The sequence below is a fragment of the Trachurus japonicus genome, chromosome 1 (genome assembly GCF_045865225.1).
Source record: "Trachurus japonicus isolate A0001 chromosome 1, Traja_1.0".
NCBI lineage: Eukaryota > Metazoa > Chordata > Actinopteri > Carangiformes > Carangidae > Trachurus > Trachurus japonicus.
In genome coordinates this window covers 38,876,712-38,895,771 of record NC_140907.1, presented here as the reverse complement: position 1 = coordinate 38,895,771, position 19,060 = coordinate 38,876,712, and the positions used below count along the sequence as shown (strand labels likewise).

General features: G+C 41.6%; 1 protein-coding gene across 1 annotated transcript; it reads right to left on the bottom strand.

Annotated features, from left to right (window-relative positions):
• Positions 1–1,235: 1,235 nt before the first annotated feature.
• ccsapa (centriole, cilia and spindle-associated protein a) lies at positions 1,236–14,161 on the bottom strand. The gene is made up of 4 exons (XM_085788132.1): positions 14,096–14,161; positions 7,662–8,081; positions 3,592–3,938; positions 1,236–1,437 (listed from the first exon to the last, which is right to left on the bottom strand). Exons 2-4 carry the CDS (start codon positions 8,062–8,064, stop codon positions 1,255–1,257), a joined length of 933 nt encoding a protein of 310 aa, XP_085644258.1. The 5' UTR covers positions 8,065–8,081; positions 14,096–14,161; the 3' UTR covers positions 1,236–1,254.
• Between the last annotated feature and the right edge of the window lie 4,899 nt (positions 14,162–19,060).

The following is a 19,060-nucleotide window of genomic DNA, read 5'->3' as shown; positions in this document are numbered from 1 at the left end:
GCACCTAGTTAATGGTGAATATGTGTTCCCTAATCTAAAGTGTTAACGACGTTGTTGTTGCACTGAGTTCTGATCAGGGCCGGTTCTAGGCAGGCATACGTATATGAGGGGGCAGTCAGAGATGTGAAGGGGGCATCATGTGAACACATCAAGCTCCAGCACTTTGTTTTCTCTGTGCTTATAGTAACTTCATTGAACTGGGTTGTTGTGTCCAACCCCAACCTGGAGAAGTGGATTGCACTTTGTCAGGCCCCTGCCCTCAGACCTGTCCAACTAGGGGCCGGGGGGGCCAACCAGGGTCTTAGGCCTCTGCCTTCAGACCTGTCCAACTCGGGGCCGGGGGGCCAACCAGGGTCTTAGGCCTCATCCTTCAGACCTGTCCAACTCGGGGCCGGGGGGCCAACCAGGGTCTTAGGCCTCTACCTTCAGACCTGTCCAACTCGGGGCCGGGGGGCCAACCAGGGTCTTAGGCCTCTACCTTCAGACCTGTCCAACTCGGGGCCGGGGGGCCAACCAGGGTCTTAGAGCCCAAATTTGTTACTGTCGTAATGCAAAGAGCCACATTATATGGGGGGTTTGGGGTGCATATACCTGAAGATGCATTGCAAACCCAGAGGGGTGAAAAAGGTGAGTAGCTAAACCCCTGTAGGGGGGTCTGGTGTACTCTGAGAAGAGGGGGGGTGGGGTCTACTATGGTCAAGATTTACAAAACTGAAAGGTAGTCTTAAGAATACTAAAAAAAAAAGAAAAAGAACAGAACATTTTAGAAAAGAAGTGTCCCTTTTTCGGCAGGTTTTTGTGCCACTGCAGATAATTTTGTCAACTTGTAATATACACATTTTTTGAGTATATTAAAATGTGCTTTCTCAACTTCTAAAATTTGGATTTGAGGGGGCAAGACATTTATTTGAGGGGGCGCTGCCCCCTCTTGCCCCTGCGTAGAGCCGGCCCTGGTTCTGATGAGTTTATAAAGAGTTGAGCCTTCGATGTTTGGTCAATGTCCAGTCACAGAGCCAGAGGAGCTCGTTCAAGTGCTTCACATCTGGACCGGCCGCTGAGGCTCATGGGTAACGTAGTCTCTACTGTAGAGTCGCGATCTGCTTTAGACATAAAGGAGGTGAATGTGAAGGTTGGTGTTCTGTCAGAAACGAGACGACCTGGTTCCCAGTTTGTCCTCAACTGCTGCCGCTGATTTGTTTTTTGTTTTTTTTCGTGGGGATGGGGATGGGGGGGATGAGGGGGCGGAGCCTGCGTCTACCTCAGGCGGGCGGAGAAGCAGCGCATGTACTCGGTCATCCAGCGGTCGTCCACCACCACCGTCAGCTGAGAGCGCCGCAGCTTCTCCAGGTCGGCCGAGCGCGCACGCCGCCGCTCCGGGTTGGAGCTGCGCTTGTCGGACTGACGCCGCGTCTGGACGCAGGCGTCCGACGTGAGGCTCTGAGAGAGAAACAGAGAGACAGAGACAGAGAGAGGAAACCAGAGAGACGGCGTTTCATTATTCATGTCTGCAGACCGAGTGTTTGGTGACACGGACGTCTCACTTCTCTGGTGTCTCTGAGCCTCAAGAGTTTAGGGTTTAGACCCCTATAACAAATTACAACAAGACAAATTTCAATGGCTAACAAATAAACATTAAAAAAAAAGAGATAAAGTGCATACATAATCAATGTTATATGAGCAAAAATGAACAGAAATGAGAAAATAATAAAGAAATAAAGTGCAAAGTGATTCGGTAACAAATAAAGACAATAGAGATAAGGTACAAAAAATTCATTAATTAAACTCATAAAGAGACAAAGTGAGGATGTGGGATATGGAGAGAACGAAAGAGAGAGAGGAAAGAGCGGGAAATTCAAGAGAAGTTGAGATGTATTTTTAACTGCTTTTTAAAAAGTGAATAAGACCTGGTCGGACTCTGCTTCTACTCTCCGTCCTCGGCCTGACGCGGCTTTTTCTCTCTCACTAGTTAAACATCACAGAGACACTATTATAGATATATTTATTAAGATATAACCATAACTGCAGTATAAGTATTATAGGAGTAATAAACATATGGCTGAAGCATAAATACTGAAGAAGTATGTTTTAAAACACATCATAAACCGGAATGTCTATATACTTTACTTGTATACTCATATTTAAACTACATACGAAACTTTAATTTTGCTTTTGCTCTTATATTTATGGCTACACTAATACTTATATTATACTTCCTTCTTAAACAACCGTATTCTATACTTTCACTTTCTCGAATATAAATCGAGTTCAAATGAAATGCAGCATATAAAACTAGAAAATTTCCTCTGGGGAAATTTTGAATGGGCCACGGGGCTACTGCCGGTTTTGCCATCTCTGTCAACATGGGAATCAAACCCACGATCTTAAGGTCAAGACAGAGCTGATCAGACAGACACATGATCATCTTTCTATAAGCACTGATATGGAGGAGCTGTAACCACATTAGGTTAACTGTGTGTGTGTGTGTGTGTGTGTGTGTGTGTGTGTGTGTGTGTGTGTGTGTGTGTGTAGTGTGTGTGTGTGTGTGTGTGTGTGTGTGTGTGTGTGAGGAGTGCGTGCTTTGTAAAATTTCGGTACGATTTGGTGTTTCTACAGTAAATATTTTGGCGACGCTGGCAGTTTTAAAACATCAGTCCGTTCTGCTTCTCTCAGAAAATATTTGTATTGGAGTCAATGAGGAGCAGAGACAGACGTGGCCGCACTCAGAGGCTGATTCTGTCAATTCTGTAAGTCTCTCTGATATTTTGAGCACATGATATGAGAGATAACAAGTTTGTCTTACAAATTCTGAAAAAATTATGTGTGTAGAGTGTAAATTGTGGCCGGGCCGAGTGTGGAAAGAGAAAAAATCTGGAGTTTTTCTGGGCTTTCTCCCACTCTAACTGATGATGTCACCCACTCTGACACGAACATTCCGTGCAATACACACCCATTATAATCTCATAATTTCTCCAAAAATGATCATGGTCATTGATCAGGGATTGATCAAAAACTATATGACCTATCAAAACGTGGAGTAATACGACAATACACAAGACTTGTGTCTACTGTTTAAAGTTTAAATGAAGTCTCTAGGTGAAAGTATGCCTGAGCAGTAGACGTTTGTTAAACTCCAATGATTGGTCTTTTTTGCTCTTTTTTTTCCGCCCGTCCCATTGACTTCAATGCAAAATTTTGCGCAGTTTTTCACGACTCACGTTGCGAAAAATTCGTACACTGTTGAGAAAAGTAATAGCACACCAATCCCCGATCAAGACGTACGTTTTGATATATAATATGTAGCGAATCGAAAATCGTCCGGAAGATGAAAAAAAAAAACTAGGAAAATATCCACACAATAACAGTAGGGCGAAGCCAGTGCCCGGTGCGATGGCCCGTGGCCCTAAATATCTGAGCTGCTGCATCTTGATCGACGGGGTCGCGAGAAATCTGTGATGTCAAAATGGGGTCACGAGCCAAAAAAAGTTGGGAACCGCTGTCCTACTGAGACGACTTCACTGGTGTTGAATTCATCTTTTCACAAACTAAACTCGCTCGTCGTGTGTTTAAAGCTTCAGCGTCTTCAACACTCACATCGCTCGGCGTCTTCCTGACCTCGGTCGGCCTCTCGGTCCAGTCCGACCGGCTGGACGGTCTCCGGTTCTCCTTCTCCTTGGTGCTGATCGGCGGCTGGCTCTTCGCTCTCGGCGCTTTGCGCACGACGGCCGGTTTGTCGTCGTGGGAACTGTCCGGCTGCCCCCCCGGCTCGGAGCGAGGGGTGCGGCGGCGGTGCTGACGTCGTCTCTGTGCCGGGTTCGCCGGCGCCGGCGCTGCCTCCCCGTCAGACGACGTGGTGTCGGCCGGCCCGTTGTCGGTGTCGTCTGAGAGGCCGCTGGGGTTTGGAGCCGCTGAAGCTCCAACGACTCCGTTCACACCGTTGTCTACGACACAGAGAGTAGAGTCAAAAACACTGGGTCCAAAACTAAGACATTCAGTTTAACTCTTCTGTTACATTTAATTTTTATATTGATAGTCGAGGCTCAGAATGAGTTGGAAAAACAAACAAGAAAGTCGGAGAAATTTGCAGATAATATCACAAAATGGAAATATAATGATTTCACACTTGTATGTTTAGATTTCAATATTGATATGTTTTTTAAAAGTCGTACAGACTTTCAACAAAAACATGTAATGTTCACCAAAACAGCACCAAAAACAGGCCGTTAGCCGTTAGCCACTGCTAGCTACTGCTAGCCACTGATAGCAATACTATTTAGACAACAACACAGTAGGAAAATGTCCAGGGATAAGAATTGAACAGTTTCTTTAATGTGAAACTATTACCAGAGAAATAAAATAAAACGGTTAACAATTAGCTACAGAGTTCACTACTATTGACGAGTGAGTAGCAGCCATTTTGAATTGTTATGTCAGATCTGGTGGGAATCGTTTGACTTAGTCCCAAAAATCAGAATCGAATCAAATCGTGAGATAGTAAAAGACTCCCACCCCTGATTTCATACTTGTAAATGTTTAGATTTCAATAAAAACCATTTATAACATTTTTAAAAAGCCGTACAAACTTACAACCAAAACGTGTAACGTTCACCAAAACAAACAGGCTGTTAGCCGTTAGCCACTGCTAGCCACTCCTAACAATACTATTTAGATAACAACACACTATCAATCAATCAGGCTTTATTTATATAGCACTTTTCATGCCAGCAGCAGCTCAAAGTGCTTCACATGATAAAGACAAGGAACACAGGGAACACATATTGGGAGACACACATACATTCCCATACACATACGCATTCACACAATAACATTGGATTTTTGAGACATCAAGGAACCGCTATCTTACATAGCACAACCCCGAAGTCCAAGTGAACTCAGGACTGAAAACAGAAACAATATGACGAACAGTGTTGGACAAGATAGTGCAAGTTACAGTTAGAAAACAGTCGAATCACTTAACAAATTACTGTTTCTTAGGTTACTAGGAGTGATGCAATAAGATGTTGTTTTTTCAGTGACTCATAAATCAAATAAAGATGATTCGGTCTGTTGATGTGTGTTGTTTGTCTGGTCTGCAGCCACAGAAACGTCCGTCCCGTGTGAGTCCAGCGTCTGAACAGGAGGAAGCGGTTCCCGTCTGATCACTGAACCTTCTGTCCACCACATATTTTTAGCATCAGTGTCTCCTGAGAGAAAAACCATCCTCATACTGTCAGAGGGAAGCTGAGGAGGCTGCACACAACAACAACAACAAACAGGAGCATGACAACATGGGCAAACACAAACACACGGTGAAGAAGACTGGCGACAAAACAAGGAAACAAAACAAAACACTGAAGATGAGGAGAAGGTGATTTAACACCAGTGAAATGACGTAAGATCCTCAAGATGTTTACATCTAGAAACAAGTTATGATCAGTTTCAAAGGTTTGACATTTTCAATACAGAGACTGCTTGATGAAAAACTGTCCCTGAAGGCAACGTGCATCAGCGGTTTTGCATGAATTTCCCTCTAAAACAACTCTGTGTGGTAACGTTGTGTTATTATCTCATAGTGTGGTGAATGTGCAGCTCACAACTTGTCCACCAGAGCGTTGTGGAGTTGTTGGATTGTGTATTTGATGAGTTTGATGAGGGAAACCAAGAAATCCCATAATGAGCCTCCGTAGCGTAGCTCTGAGCAGCTCACGGCTCTGCTCCGCCGTTCTAAAAATAGCTTGCACCGACAATTAAAGGTAACGAACCTACTATACTACTATGCTATAATGACTGTAGGGATTATTATGGCAATGGGGCCAATTTGCCAAAAATGTTGAACTATCCCTTTAACACAGGAAACTGATGCAGAAGAAACAAACTGTCAATATAAACCTCTGTTATAAATAAATATAAATATAAAAGCAGGTTGAGTCCTTGAATAAAAATGTTGGTCCGTCTCTGTCTGTAGTTTGTTTTAAGATTTCCTGACACAACAGATACATTCATCATCAATCTGAAAAACAAACCCTGAGTTCAAAGATTGAAACAAGTAAATAACTTTTTTTTAAAAACAGGATGAAAAACATCATATAGACCTGAGATTTAGCCTGACAAGCCAGACTATATCATTAACATGTCTAGTCTGGCAATGAGCGGTAGACCTCGGCTCAATCCAGGGGGCGGGATGAAGGCTGTCATTCAACCTGCCTCTGCACCAATAGGGTAGCGCTATGACCAATCAGAGCAAAGAGCAGGATGACGTCGTTGGTAGATTAAACTTTTCCCATAACCCGTCGGCAAAACACCAAATATCTTTCTTCTAAATGAACGACTTCAGGTCAGTTTCTGGCTCAACTTTTAAAGAAAATGACAAGTTTAATTCTTTCAAAGTTGATGCCAACGTCGATTCAAACGATTCCTTTGCCAAAGCCATCGTCTTGTCATGTTTTTCACCATCGAAAGTATGTCGTCATGGCGTTAAGCCGCCCAACGACTCTCTAAACAGATAGAGCGCTGTGATTGGTCAACACAAACGGTGTTCGAGACTCAAAAAGTTCCAAAGACCAGAGCGGCATTTTTATGCAAATGAGAATGACTGATGCATCCTGGGTAATTTAGGGGCAGCGCCCGGCATTTTTAAATTGCACTCAGTGGCTTTTTGTGTTTTGATGGAGCGTAGACTAACTAACAATCAATTTGAATGTTTTATTTTGTGTTTCTTTTGTAGCACTATGTCTCATAATTATTTTGACAGCCTCTTTGAAACCCACCGTTCACGCTGTCTTGAAAAATTACAATGAATGAATCTACAGTATGCTCCTTTAGCCTCCCACAGTGATCAATGACTCCACACAGTGGCCAGAAATGTCTGACCCAGACATCTACACGTATTTGGTGGAATCACCGGGAGGTTTTGGCTAAGTGTTGTCTGTAAATAGCCTGTTAATAGACAACGTTTTGTTACTTAGTTTGTCAAACCAGTTAGGCTGAACTTCTCAATGGAGGGATGCCGGGCGCTGCCCCTAAATTACCCAGAATGCATCAGTCATTCTCATTTGCATAAAGATGCCGCTCTGGTCTATGGCTCGTTTCTAGACCCACCTACGGAGCAAAGAGATTTGCTGCCGCTAGGGGGCAGCTAGATTTCTAGGCTAACCTGAGATTGTAAATTTGGATCATTTGTAGTGAAAGAGTTGTTGACATTTTTCTGCACCAAAGTGGTCGATGGAGAAAAACCTCAACATTTGACTGATTTGTTTGGCTCCTCCCTCCAGGGTTCCTACACATTTTAAATTTCGAAATTCCATACTTTTTCCAGACCCTAATTTCCAGACTTCTCTGTAAAAAAAAATCACATAATTTGTGATATTTAAGTAAATAGATGTGCATAATATAAAAAAAACCATGCAATTTATCATTTGTTTTCATTATTCTGAATGGGTATGCCATTATGCAACCAAATAATTACCAGGAGATTGAAGCTAGGTACAATAGCACATACAAAACAATTAACCCAAATAGGTAAGACCAAACCAAGATAAGATAAATAAAATAATTTCCATACAATAGTTTCCATTTCCCATACTTTTACAGACCTGGAAATGTATAAAATCAAATTCCATACTTTTCCATACTTTCCATACTTGCGTAGGAACCCTGTCCCTCACCTGTGTGTGGAGCAGCGTCTACGGCCGCGGCCTCTCCAGCTTCCACTTCCTGTTCCCTCTCCTCCTCGGTCTCCGGAGGCGCCGGCGGCGGCGGCTTCGGCTCAGGACCGGTCTTCAGCTCCCGCGGCTTCGGCTTCACGTCGGAGCACGATGCCGATGCCGGCGGCGGCGGCGGCGGGAGCGACAGAGGGGCGACCTTGTTCCTGGTGATCCGCGGCGTGGACCAGCCGCTGGACTCGGAGCCGCTGTCCCAGCCTTCCCAGATCCACGGCTTGTGGGAATGCTCGATGACCCGGCGCGTCAGCCGGTACTTCACCGAGTCCTCGTAGCACTTGGAAAACGTCTCCCATTTAGGATCTCTGAACTTCTTCATGTACTCGGTCCGGATCTTCTTGGTCACCATGGTTACCCTCGGCGGTTCTGGTCAAACAGAAAAGGGAACACTTAAATTTCCGGTAAATTTCCAGAAACTTTCCATGGGAAGTTAAAGCAGATATCAGTGGAATGTTTTTGTTAATATAAGTCCTAAATAGTCCTATTTTCCGTCAGCAATCACTTACATGAAGTATTTCAGCCTAAACACGAGTCTCTCCGTCACTCTGCTCTGCTGTAACCCGAGGAGAAAATTTTCCTTGTGGGATACAAGTGTTATCCAATGAGGGGAGAGAACGGCATGAAGGGCTGTGTGTGCAGCCAAGGGATGCGCGTGAATGTGGTGACGTAGCACGAGGACCAATTGATGCCTGACAAGGGCGGGGGCTGCTAACTCATGGTGCGTTCAAGGAAACTCGTACTTTGTGTTTTTCCTTCCTGTGAAGTCATACCAGTTCGATCTGGTACGAGTTCACGGGTCGGAAGTTACGAGTGGCCGTTATAGGGAACTTTCACAGACAACAGGACGGTAAAAACACGAGCTACGGGTTACCTGGAACGCTACCAAGTCGTAGTTGTGACTTGAAGCTGTAACTTACGGTTTCAAAAGCCTGCCTTGAACACAGCATTAGCCGAAACGGCCGTGCCGCTGTTATCTGCTTTAAGTTGGGGAATTTTGGAAATATTCCAAATTGGTGATCAAATGTTTATTTAACAAGAATACAAGTTACAACCAAGAAACATGACTGATTAATTGACAATAGAGACAGTACAAAATTGACTGTAACAACTAAATCGCAAAATAATAATAGTGATAGTGTAACCTTGCACTTCAATAAGGTGCAAGAAAAACTAAAACAAATGTGCATAAAAATGATAAATTAAAAAATAAATAAATAAATAAAATAAAATACATTTTTAAAAAAATAAAAAAATAAAAAAAAATAAAAAGGGAGAGAGAAAAAGAAAAGGAAAAGGAAAATGGGCACCACCCCGGAAATATTCCAAATTGGAAACCTTCCGTGGGAATTATGGGAATTAACTGGAAATTGGGGGTAATTTAAGCAAACTGTATCATATCCAAACAAAAAATGTAAATATTTTGTTTTGTCATAAGCAGACATCCATGCAAAATAATACAATTAAAAAAACATGACATTTCAAGAGTAAATTTCATATTTTTTCCCGTTTATTCCCATATATTCCCGTTAACTCCCATGGAAAGTTTCCAACTTTGAAAATTCCTGGAATTTTGCAACCCTAACTTCACATAAAGATACAAAACATCATCTTTCATCTCACGTTAAACTCCATAAACATCTGTATTTTAGTAGTATTTTGTATATATCTTTATTCTATTCTTTTAGTATATGTATTTATAGTATATGCAGATTTGTTTTGAATATAGTATGTGTATCTTTTGCACTAGAATATTTTAATTCATTCTATTTTATTTTATTTTATTTAAATTCTTAATTCTATTTTTATCCCTCCCTTTAAACTATATTTGGTACTTTTATGTTTGCACCTGACACCAAGACAAGTTCCTCGTGCTGTAAACTGACCTTTACTGCTCTTGGCAATAAAACAGTTCTGATTCCAAACCAATACAACACTTATTAATCATACAGATGTGTGGAGCAGCTGGAGGTTATTAAAGGGATATTCTGTTGTAAGTTTAACCTATGATTTAATGAGACTGAGTAAACCCCTCTCCCTCCAGAGATCAAGTTTGACGACCGCAAACTTCTCCAGTTGTAGTGACTTCAGCACAGACAGCCAGATAGAAAAACACTGCTGTCTATGGAGCCAAGAGCACCAAACTTCATCATCAACAGAGCAAACAGGGTCCCATCCCATAATACTAAGCATCAAACACCTGCTAGCTTTGCCTGGTTTCTATTGAAAAGAGACGAAAACACAACTCACCCACTCTCCTCCAGCTGCTTGTTAGTTGTGGTAAAGCCCTGACAAGTCGATCACCGAGTGCATCAGTGTTTCTATCTGTTTCTAACAACAACTAGTAGGGATGTCCCGATCCGATCACGTGATCGGAAATCGGGGTCGATCACGTGGTTTCAGACTCGATCGGAATCGGACGTTACATCCCGATCAGGAATCGGATATATTACATATCTACATGTCAGGGTTTTCCTATCTGTCTAAAGCGAAGACGGGCCGCATGGGGGGCGTTCAGATGTATTACTTTTACTGTAGACGTTCGTCATGTGCGCTCATTACCCAAAGCGACGCGCATTCGGTGCAGCGTGCTTGTGTTTTGTGCATGGTCTGTGGCGCACAGCTCCACGGTGTGTGTGTGTGGCTGCGTCGTCGTGGACAAGTAACGATATGAAATGACGGCGCTTGCGAGAGTGTGAGAGATGATCGTGTCACCGTGTCAGCTCACTGTTTGTTTGTGTGTGTGTGGCTGCGTTGTTTCACTGCTGACTTCCAAGCAGCTTGTTGTTGATGTTTGAGCGCTACACACACCTGCAGCAACAACAGTCACTGCAGCTTCTACTGAGAGCGAGTCCGACGTAACGCACGTGAGACCGACACACGGACCGACCGCGCAGTTGTCGCGGACATTGTTAAACTTCTCATACTGTTGAATAAAAAACTACCATTGTGTTGCGTGATGGCAGATACAGAACCAGGTATTTATTTAAAGTTAGAGAGGGAGAAGGAGCAAGGTGAGCTGGGTGAGGGAGGGAGGGAGGGAGGGAGAAGGAGCGGAGTGAGTGAGGGAGGGGGGCAGACAGGCAGGAGAGGGTGGGATCAGGGGAGAGAGGCTGGTGATTGAGAAAGACATGATAAGCTATTTTATTTTTGACCAAATGTTCTTGTTGTTGACTTATTGATAATGGAATTAATATTATACTGTGGAGCTACTGTGCTAATATCATACAGTGAGAGTTTGATATCATGGCATGTCTTACAATACTGCAATAAATGTCATGGGCTGGTTATTGAGGTAGAGTATTATTGTGAGATTGTGATATTGTTACATCCCTAGTAGAGCACAAAGAACAGAAAAATAGTGGGATGATACAGTTGATCTACATTAAAAACTTTACTGCATTGCCAAAGTATCGGATCGGGACTCGGTATCGGCAGATACTCAAAATCAAATGACTCGGACTCGGACTCGGGGGCAAAAAAATGTGATCGGGACATCCCTAACAACTAGTGAGTGTTAAACAGAGAAATGAACGAGTTGAGTTGTTCAAACTGTCACAGTCAGAAAAGCTGCTGCGTTTTTAAAACTAAACGTCACTGGACTCTTTACTTTTCTACTTCCTTCTACCTTCTCAGGGCTTCTGCACTGGTAGGAAGCAGCTGGAGGAGAGTGGGTAAAGTCTATTTTCGTCTCTTTCCAATAGAAACCAGGCAAAGCCAGCAGGTGTCTGATGCTTAGTATTATGGGCTGGGACCCTGTTTGTACTGTTGATGAAGTCTAGTGCTGTTCTGAGCATTATTTCTCTTATTTCTTTCTATTGCTCTTGGCTCCATAGACAGCAGTGTTTTTCTATCTGGCTGTCTGTGCTGAAGTCGCTACAACTGGAGCATGAGACTCTGCTCTTGTTTTAGTGTTTTATGGTTTGCTTTTATTTATTGGTTTATTGTTTCTAATTGCTTTTAGAAAGGCAATGCAAGCCAATTTTATTTGAATAGCCCGTTTTTACCACCAGTTTGTCTCAAAGGGCTTTACATGGCATCGTAACAACATCCTCTGTCCTTAGACCCTCACATCCACTGAGGAAAAACTCCATGGAAAACCCTTTAACAGGGAAAAAAATCGTAGAAACAATGAAACAACTATTTGACTGTTTGTTTTATTGCTTTTAATTGTTAATTGTTTTATGTCTCTATGTACAGCGCTTTGTTTTAAAGTGCTATATAAATAAAGTTGAGTTGAGTTGAGTTGATGCATGATTAGACCATGGGTTAAATTTACGCCGCAACATCCCATTAAATTAAATTATAAATACACCAAATCAGCAAAGTAGTTATTTAACATCACAGCTCATGTCCAAGAGGAGACACCTGATCACGTGGAGCCGAGGGATGAACAGGAAGGAAAGTGACACCATGACAGGATGGGATGTAAACCAGTAAAGGAGACACCGCATCGTCCCATTTAATCACCTCAGCCTCATCTGTCCCCTCCTCTCCTCACCTGGTTCACCTCAGGACTCCTTCAAGGTGTTTATGTATTTTTAATTTTCTATTTTTATGTCTGTTTAGAAGTAGATTTAGCAGTACGGTGGCCCTGAAGGGTCAACTCACTGCAGCTTAAAGGTAGGATTGTGTAGGAATTCCTCCCATCTAGCGTTGTGGTTGTATATCAACTCTATAGCGACTCAGTCGTATTTTTCATGCTGCATTCACCTGAAATTGGGCAGACTCACTGCGTTACCACGGTGACTTTATAAAATAATCAATTTTCGTGAATAGGTAACAGGAGAAGTTACACACAATGTCCCTTTAAAGAAAAACACATTCAAAGACACAAACGTGCGAATTCAGAAAACAACTTCTTCAGGTTGACAAAAACTCCCAGTAACAACAGGAAGTGTTTCTGGAAGACACAATGCAGTGGTGGAAGTGTTTGTGTCTTTGCATGTGTGTTTTCCATGTTGTGAGTCACTATATCATCTATGACATACATCTAATTTATCTGCAGAATGATTAGCCTAATAAATATTATATTATTTGCTATATGTTTTTATTATTAAAGGGACAACGAGGAGTTTCTATTTGGTTATAACAAAGTCTGATATTAATGTGGATGAATCTACGTTACCACTTGTTAATGGCTCCATTTTAGATAAATCTATGGTTTTGTCTCTATGGTTATTTTGTTATTATTAGTGGTGGTGGAAATGCTGGGCGAGCCGACCAGCGTTTCTTTACTTTCGGTTTCATGGCGAGTCATGAGAATAACGCCGCCGAATCTCCGTTTATGGTGGGAACTACGACGGTAGGCGCGGAGGCTCATGGCCTATGAGAACACTTTGCTTTCCAAAACTCCTCGTTGTCCCTTTAAGTTTAATAACAATTCTGCAAAACTGGTCTCATTGTCTATAACATCAAGTATTGACAGGCTTTGAGATGGATGTATAATTTATAACATATGTGTCCAATAAAACTGCACATACATTAAAATATATTTCTGTATAGGTTGGATCCATCTGTAAATATATGTTATTATTATTCCAATGTCTAATAGGTTGTTTGTATTTTATATGTGATATATTACTTCATATTTGTGTGCAGGACAGTCTCTTTAAATCAGTGTATCAAATTCAAATTGTCAATCAGTCATTGAATAAATCATTGTCTTCCCTCAGTGTCAGTGTCAGTGATCCACCTGCAGCAGCTGGTGCCAGGTGTGTTGTAGCTAAGCCCCGCCCACCTGGCAACACAACAGATTACAGCCCCGAGAGCAGCGGATTGAGGCTTATTATGGTCTTACTACAGAGTGACTGCACTACTACAACAACTATTACTCACACTGCACGAGCAATAACACACACACACACACACACACGGGATCTATTTCAGTCAGGAGTCCACCACCCGCCTACACACACACACACACACAATATTTTTTATTTTATTTAAATAGCTGTAAAGATAAACTAGATTAATTATTCATTAGTCTGAACTGGCCTGCATCTGCCCTGTATCCAGCCCTGGACACTGTTTCTCATTGATTCAAATGTCAAAAACAAACTAATTATTGATAATTATTTATTGATTCCTCTGACTTGAAATAGGCTGCAGACATTATTTTATTTTGAAGGCTTTCATTTTTTGAATTCCTCACGACACACCCGGGATAATTAAAGCATTAAAGGTGATTCGTATAATAAAAATGTGAGGTTTTTTTTATTATTAGCCTATAATAAATGTCAGAAGCGTCTCTGCCAACAGCCATGTTCATCAGCCTCACCTGCAGCCCGGTTGTAAACACGGTCAGGTCTGAACTGGCTCGGCTCGGCTCGGCTCGGGTTCGGTACCAAAGTGCAGACAGAGACTCTGCTGTAGCTACTCACCCGGACCTGGTCGCTGGCTGCACACGGTTCGAGTCCGGGCTGTGGAGGCTGTCTGTGGTTCCGCCGCGGTTTGATTCAGACGTCGAGCATCGCTCCGCTTCTTCTCTTCTGACTGAACGTGAACGAAGCCCAGATCGCCGAGCCGCCTCAAACGCACCACACTGCTTCCGGCGGAGACTTTCAGAATAAAACTGCTGCTTTTTAATTTTTAATTTTTTTTTGCGAATCAGATCAGATCAACTTCAAATGTTATAGTATCACAATTCCTCCAAGAATAGAGATGATCAAGTCCATTTATTTATTTACTTTATTAATTAACAGTCTATCTTTAACTTATTATCTTTCTAAATGTCTTCTGCCTCTCCTTTAAAGGGACAACGAGGAGTTTCTATTGGTTATAACAAAGTCTCATATTAATGTGGATGAATCTCCGTTACCACTTGTTAATGGTCCATTTTAGATAAATCTATGGTTTTGTCTCTATGGTTATTTTGTTATTATTAGTGGTGGTGGAAATGCTGGGCGAGCCGACCAGCGTTTCTTTACTTTCGGTTTCGTGGCGAGTCATGAGAATAACGCCGCCGAATCGCCGTTTATGGTGGGAACTACGACGGTATGTGATCGTCTTCCAACCTCTGACTTTAATTCTTGATGAATGAAAACATGAGTCTGTCTTGCGCCGGTCAAAGAATTTCACGGTGCGGAGGCTCATAAATGTAGTGTGGAAACACTTCGCTTTAACAAAACTCCTCGTTGTCCCTTTAAACTGTTACTGTTTTAGACACTAAAGCTCCCTAGGGGAACAATAAAGGGTTCAATCAATCAGTTATAAAGAAAATAAATAAAGATAACCCCCAATTAACACAATTAATGACAATATTATCAAAGTTACAATATCACAATTTCAATATCTGCCCATAAAATTACAATATGAAACCTTACATAAAATACTAGAGGGGGAAAAGTCCTTGTATACCTTATACGTATATGAGGAAATAGAAAATGTAAATACGCCGTTTTAAAGATTGGATGTTATTTGTATCTTTGAGTAAATAAATGAAATAAACATAGCAATGACGAGCCAATAAAAATCTTGGGTTTTTCCACAAGGGTTCAGTGTATTTTATTGTGAAGTTTTATTTTGAAAGAGAAATCCTGTTATTTCCGGTACATCCCTGCGTATCTCCCTCCAACTTGTTTGGAGGCAGAAATGTAGAAATAAAGAATGAAATATGATTTTTTCCTTCTCTTCGTGAAGATGCAGAGAACACAGTGCGCATGCGCGTGTTTCTGGCTCCATCTGAGCAGAGAAGACAACAGGTGGAAACCGGAAACACCTGAGAATAAACCACAGCTACCTGTTGAAACTCACCTCGGCTCTTAAAGAGACACTACACCAATTTTACACCTCAGTCCCCATGGACGGTCCCACTCTTCCAAAGTTTAGTTTACTCTCAATTAATTTTTTATTTTTCTCATATTTGCTTAGATTGTCACAATTAATCACCTGAATGTTACATTGAGTTTCAAAGTTCATTACTGATCTTGAAAATAAAAACAATAGAGATCAGTTTAGTTTTTTCATGTCACATGAAAATATGTCTACACTCTATTAACTACACTTTATTCAAGTTTCAGGTGAATTTTTGTTGTTATGTATTGTTATTTTGTAACATATAGATCTATTATCTATCTAATATATAGCTATATTAAATTGATTTAGATATATTTTTGCAGCGTTAAGTGTAAAAATAATCACCAAGTTGTTATAAAATCAATATAGAGGATATTAACAGTTTACACTTGAACACCAGCTCTTTGTTTTGTCTCATAAAGTTTATTACGAGTCTGGTTTCACTCATGAGTTTTGGAGTTGGACCAGGAAACTTTCTCAAGGTTTTTAAAGCAGAGGAGTCCAACAAACAGAACATCTCTGTGTCTCAATGATGTGTCTCAATGTTGAACTACAAACTGACTGTTAACAGCTTATATACTGTAGTAATATTTACAATATGATATTATTTCAGCTGATAGGACAGTTAAAGATGTAATGTGTTCAAAACATTCCCAATGTTCAGCCATGATGATAATAATAATCTATAATCTATTTTCTAAAACATGTCCAGAATCAGAAATAAGGCGACAGCAGCCATACGTGAAAATAAATTACTTTTATTTTTGATTTGTTGTCTCGTTTCAGTTATTATCTCATAGCGTGGTGAATGTGCAGCTCACAACTTGTCCACCAGAGCGTTGTGGAGTTGTTGGATTGTGTATTTGATGAGTTTGATGAGGGAAACCAAGAAATCCCATAATGAGCCTCCGTTCGTAGCGTAGCTCTGAGCAGCTCACGGCTCTGCTCCGCCGTTCTAAAAACAGCTTGCACCGACAATTAAAGGTAACGAACCTACTGCTATGACTATAGGGATTATGGCAATGGGCCAATTTGCCAAAATGTTGAACTATCCCTTTAAAGAGCTCGTTCATCATCCATAAACCAGCAACAGAAAATGCACTTTGTCTCAAATCGTCTTGTCACTTTGTAGAAGTTTTAAATCTCTTTCATTTTTAGGTAATTTAACGTTGTGCAGACTTTGCCACGTTGCAGAGGTTTCTGTCTCATGTGTTTGGGTATTTCAGGCAGCATTTGAACCGTCCTTTGGAGGACAATAAAGATTTACAATTAAACGTTACTGTAATTTACCTTTAAAAACTAGTAAATGAACATTCACATCTCACGGTGGTTGTGATGAACCAGTATTAACGATACGTATCTACTCTATACACTCAATCTTCCACATGTGTTTGGGGTCTTGTATTTTTTAGACTGTGTTCATGTCTGAAAATGAATCCTCTGTATTTCTGTATTGCCCCTTTAATGAAGTTCTGTTGACAGATGTTTAGTAGTTTTTCAGTGACTGTGCTGCTGTTACATCAGAGTCCGACCTGGATGTGGAGCCGTTTAACCCACTTCACTATTTTTAGTTGAGCTGCTGGACTCTGAAATCCATCTGCTCAGGAAGTGGATCAGGGAGGAAGAGGGGGAGGAACCAAATAAATATGATCTATTGATCAGTCTAAAACCATTTCATTGTTGATTTTAAAGGGATAGTTCAACATGTTGGCCATAATCCCTATAGTCATAGCAGTAGGTTATGATCCAACAACTCCACAACGCTCTGGTGGACAAGTTGTGAGCTGCACATTCACCACGCTATGAGATAATAACACAACGTTACCAGACAGAGTTGTTTTAGAGGGAAATACAGAGACTGATGATGAAAAACTGTCCCTGAAGGCAACGTGCATCAGCTGGTTTTGCCTGAATTTCCCTCTAAAACAACTCTGTGTGGTAACGTTGTGTTATTATCTCATAGCGTGGTGAATGTGCAGCTCACAACTTGTCCACCAGAGCGTTGTGGAGTTGTTGGATTGTGTATTTGATGATGAGTTTGATGAGGGAAACCAAGAAATCCCATAATGAGCCTCCGTAGTGTAGCTCTGAGCAGCTCACCGCTCTGCTCCGGCGTTCTAAAAATAGCTTGCACCGACAATTAAAGGTAACAAACCTACTGCTATGACTATAGGGATTATGGCAATGGGCCGATTTGACAAAATGTTGAACTATCCCTTTAAGTATCTGTACAAACCTCCATAGTGACGTCTCATCCACATTTTGACATTTGTGTAAAAATGAACAAATATCCACATTAGTGAGTAAAACCTGTGATTTTATTGATCTGTTTATTATCTATTAATGCAGCCGTCTCCACCTACGGGTGCCCAGAGGAGTCATTATTGTTCAACATGAAGAGTTAATAAGTGATCGACTGACTCTTATTGTCTAATTTACATCACTGATCAATCTTGGTTGTGTTAAATGACCTTCAGGTCGCTTTCACACCTGAAAGTCCGGACCAGAGGGAAGAAATACTTTACTTTACTGTATTTGTTTATTTGGGTGGGACAGTGCACATCAATGAACATATAAAAACATGTAAATGTGCCAGATTATAGCAGCAAGGCTAATTTACATCCGGATACATTGTTGCAATTAAGTTTTGGTCCGGTCTGTGTTCACACTGTCCTTTGTCAAAATGTCAGAGGTGAATGAACGGAACGATACTGTGTTGGTCGAGCCGAAAGCTGAAAAATCTATTTGTGGCGGAGTCAATGTAGAGGAAACACTGCTGTGTTGGTTTGCTTCCTGTATTTGGTCCTATTAAAAGTCCGATTACGTTCTCACCTGAAGCGAACCGGACCATGGTTCACTTCCAGGGATGCAAACGGCTCAGGACCAAAACAGAGAGGAATTGTCTGGCGTGGGGGGGGGGGGGGTGCTCACCATTAACAAATGATTACATTACAATATCATGGAAAAGTCAATTTCCAGTAGTTCAACCCCAACCAAGTATTGATTGATTGATTATAGATGGACATAGTTTTCAGAAGGCCAACATTTCTAGATTAAAAATGCTTTAAAATTTAAATTTTGGACATACTGAATTTGAGGTCTTCACTGAATGTTAGTCATAATTATTACTATTAAAATAAACTGAATAAATAAAGACATGGGATGTGTCATTCAGTGTGTAATGGACATATAGGCCTATATAATGTGTTAGTTTCACTTTAATTGAACACATTCTACATGGCGGAGGCGACGTCTTTCCACTCAGGGCTTCCTTCACCTCTGAAACGGGGCAGAGCTCCATGGAAACACCTGCCTGACACAGCAACGTAGGGAACCGTGCATGTCCGCGGCCACAGCTCCACGGACGGGAAGGGGGGGAAAAGGGCGTCGCCGTGGTCGCACCGAATGCACGCGCCGCTTTGGGTAACGTGCGTGCATGTCGCGCGTCTACATCGGAGGTGAATAGGTCGGCTGTTATCAGTATAATCAGAGACCATGGATGAGTTCGCCTCAGTTTCACGTGATTGTCACTGTCAGCCTGTTAGAAAAAC

Bases quoted from the DNA above. Each gene is read 5' to 3' on its own strand.
- ccsapa (XM_085788132.1), bottom strand. From the start codon at position 8,064: ATGGTGACCAAGAAGATCCGGACCGAGTACATGAAGAAGTTCAGAGAT. The intron at 3,939-7,661 runs GTGAGGGACAGG...TCTGTGTCGTAG, and splicing joins AGACGCTGCTCCACACACAG to ACAACGGTGTGAACGGAGTC. The intron at 1,438-3,591 runs GTGAGTGTTGAA...TTTCTCTCTCAG, and splicing joins TCAGGAAGACGCCGAGCGAT to AGCCTCACGTCGGACGCCTG.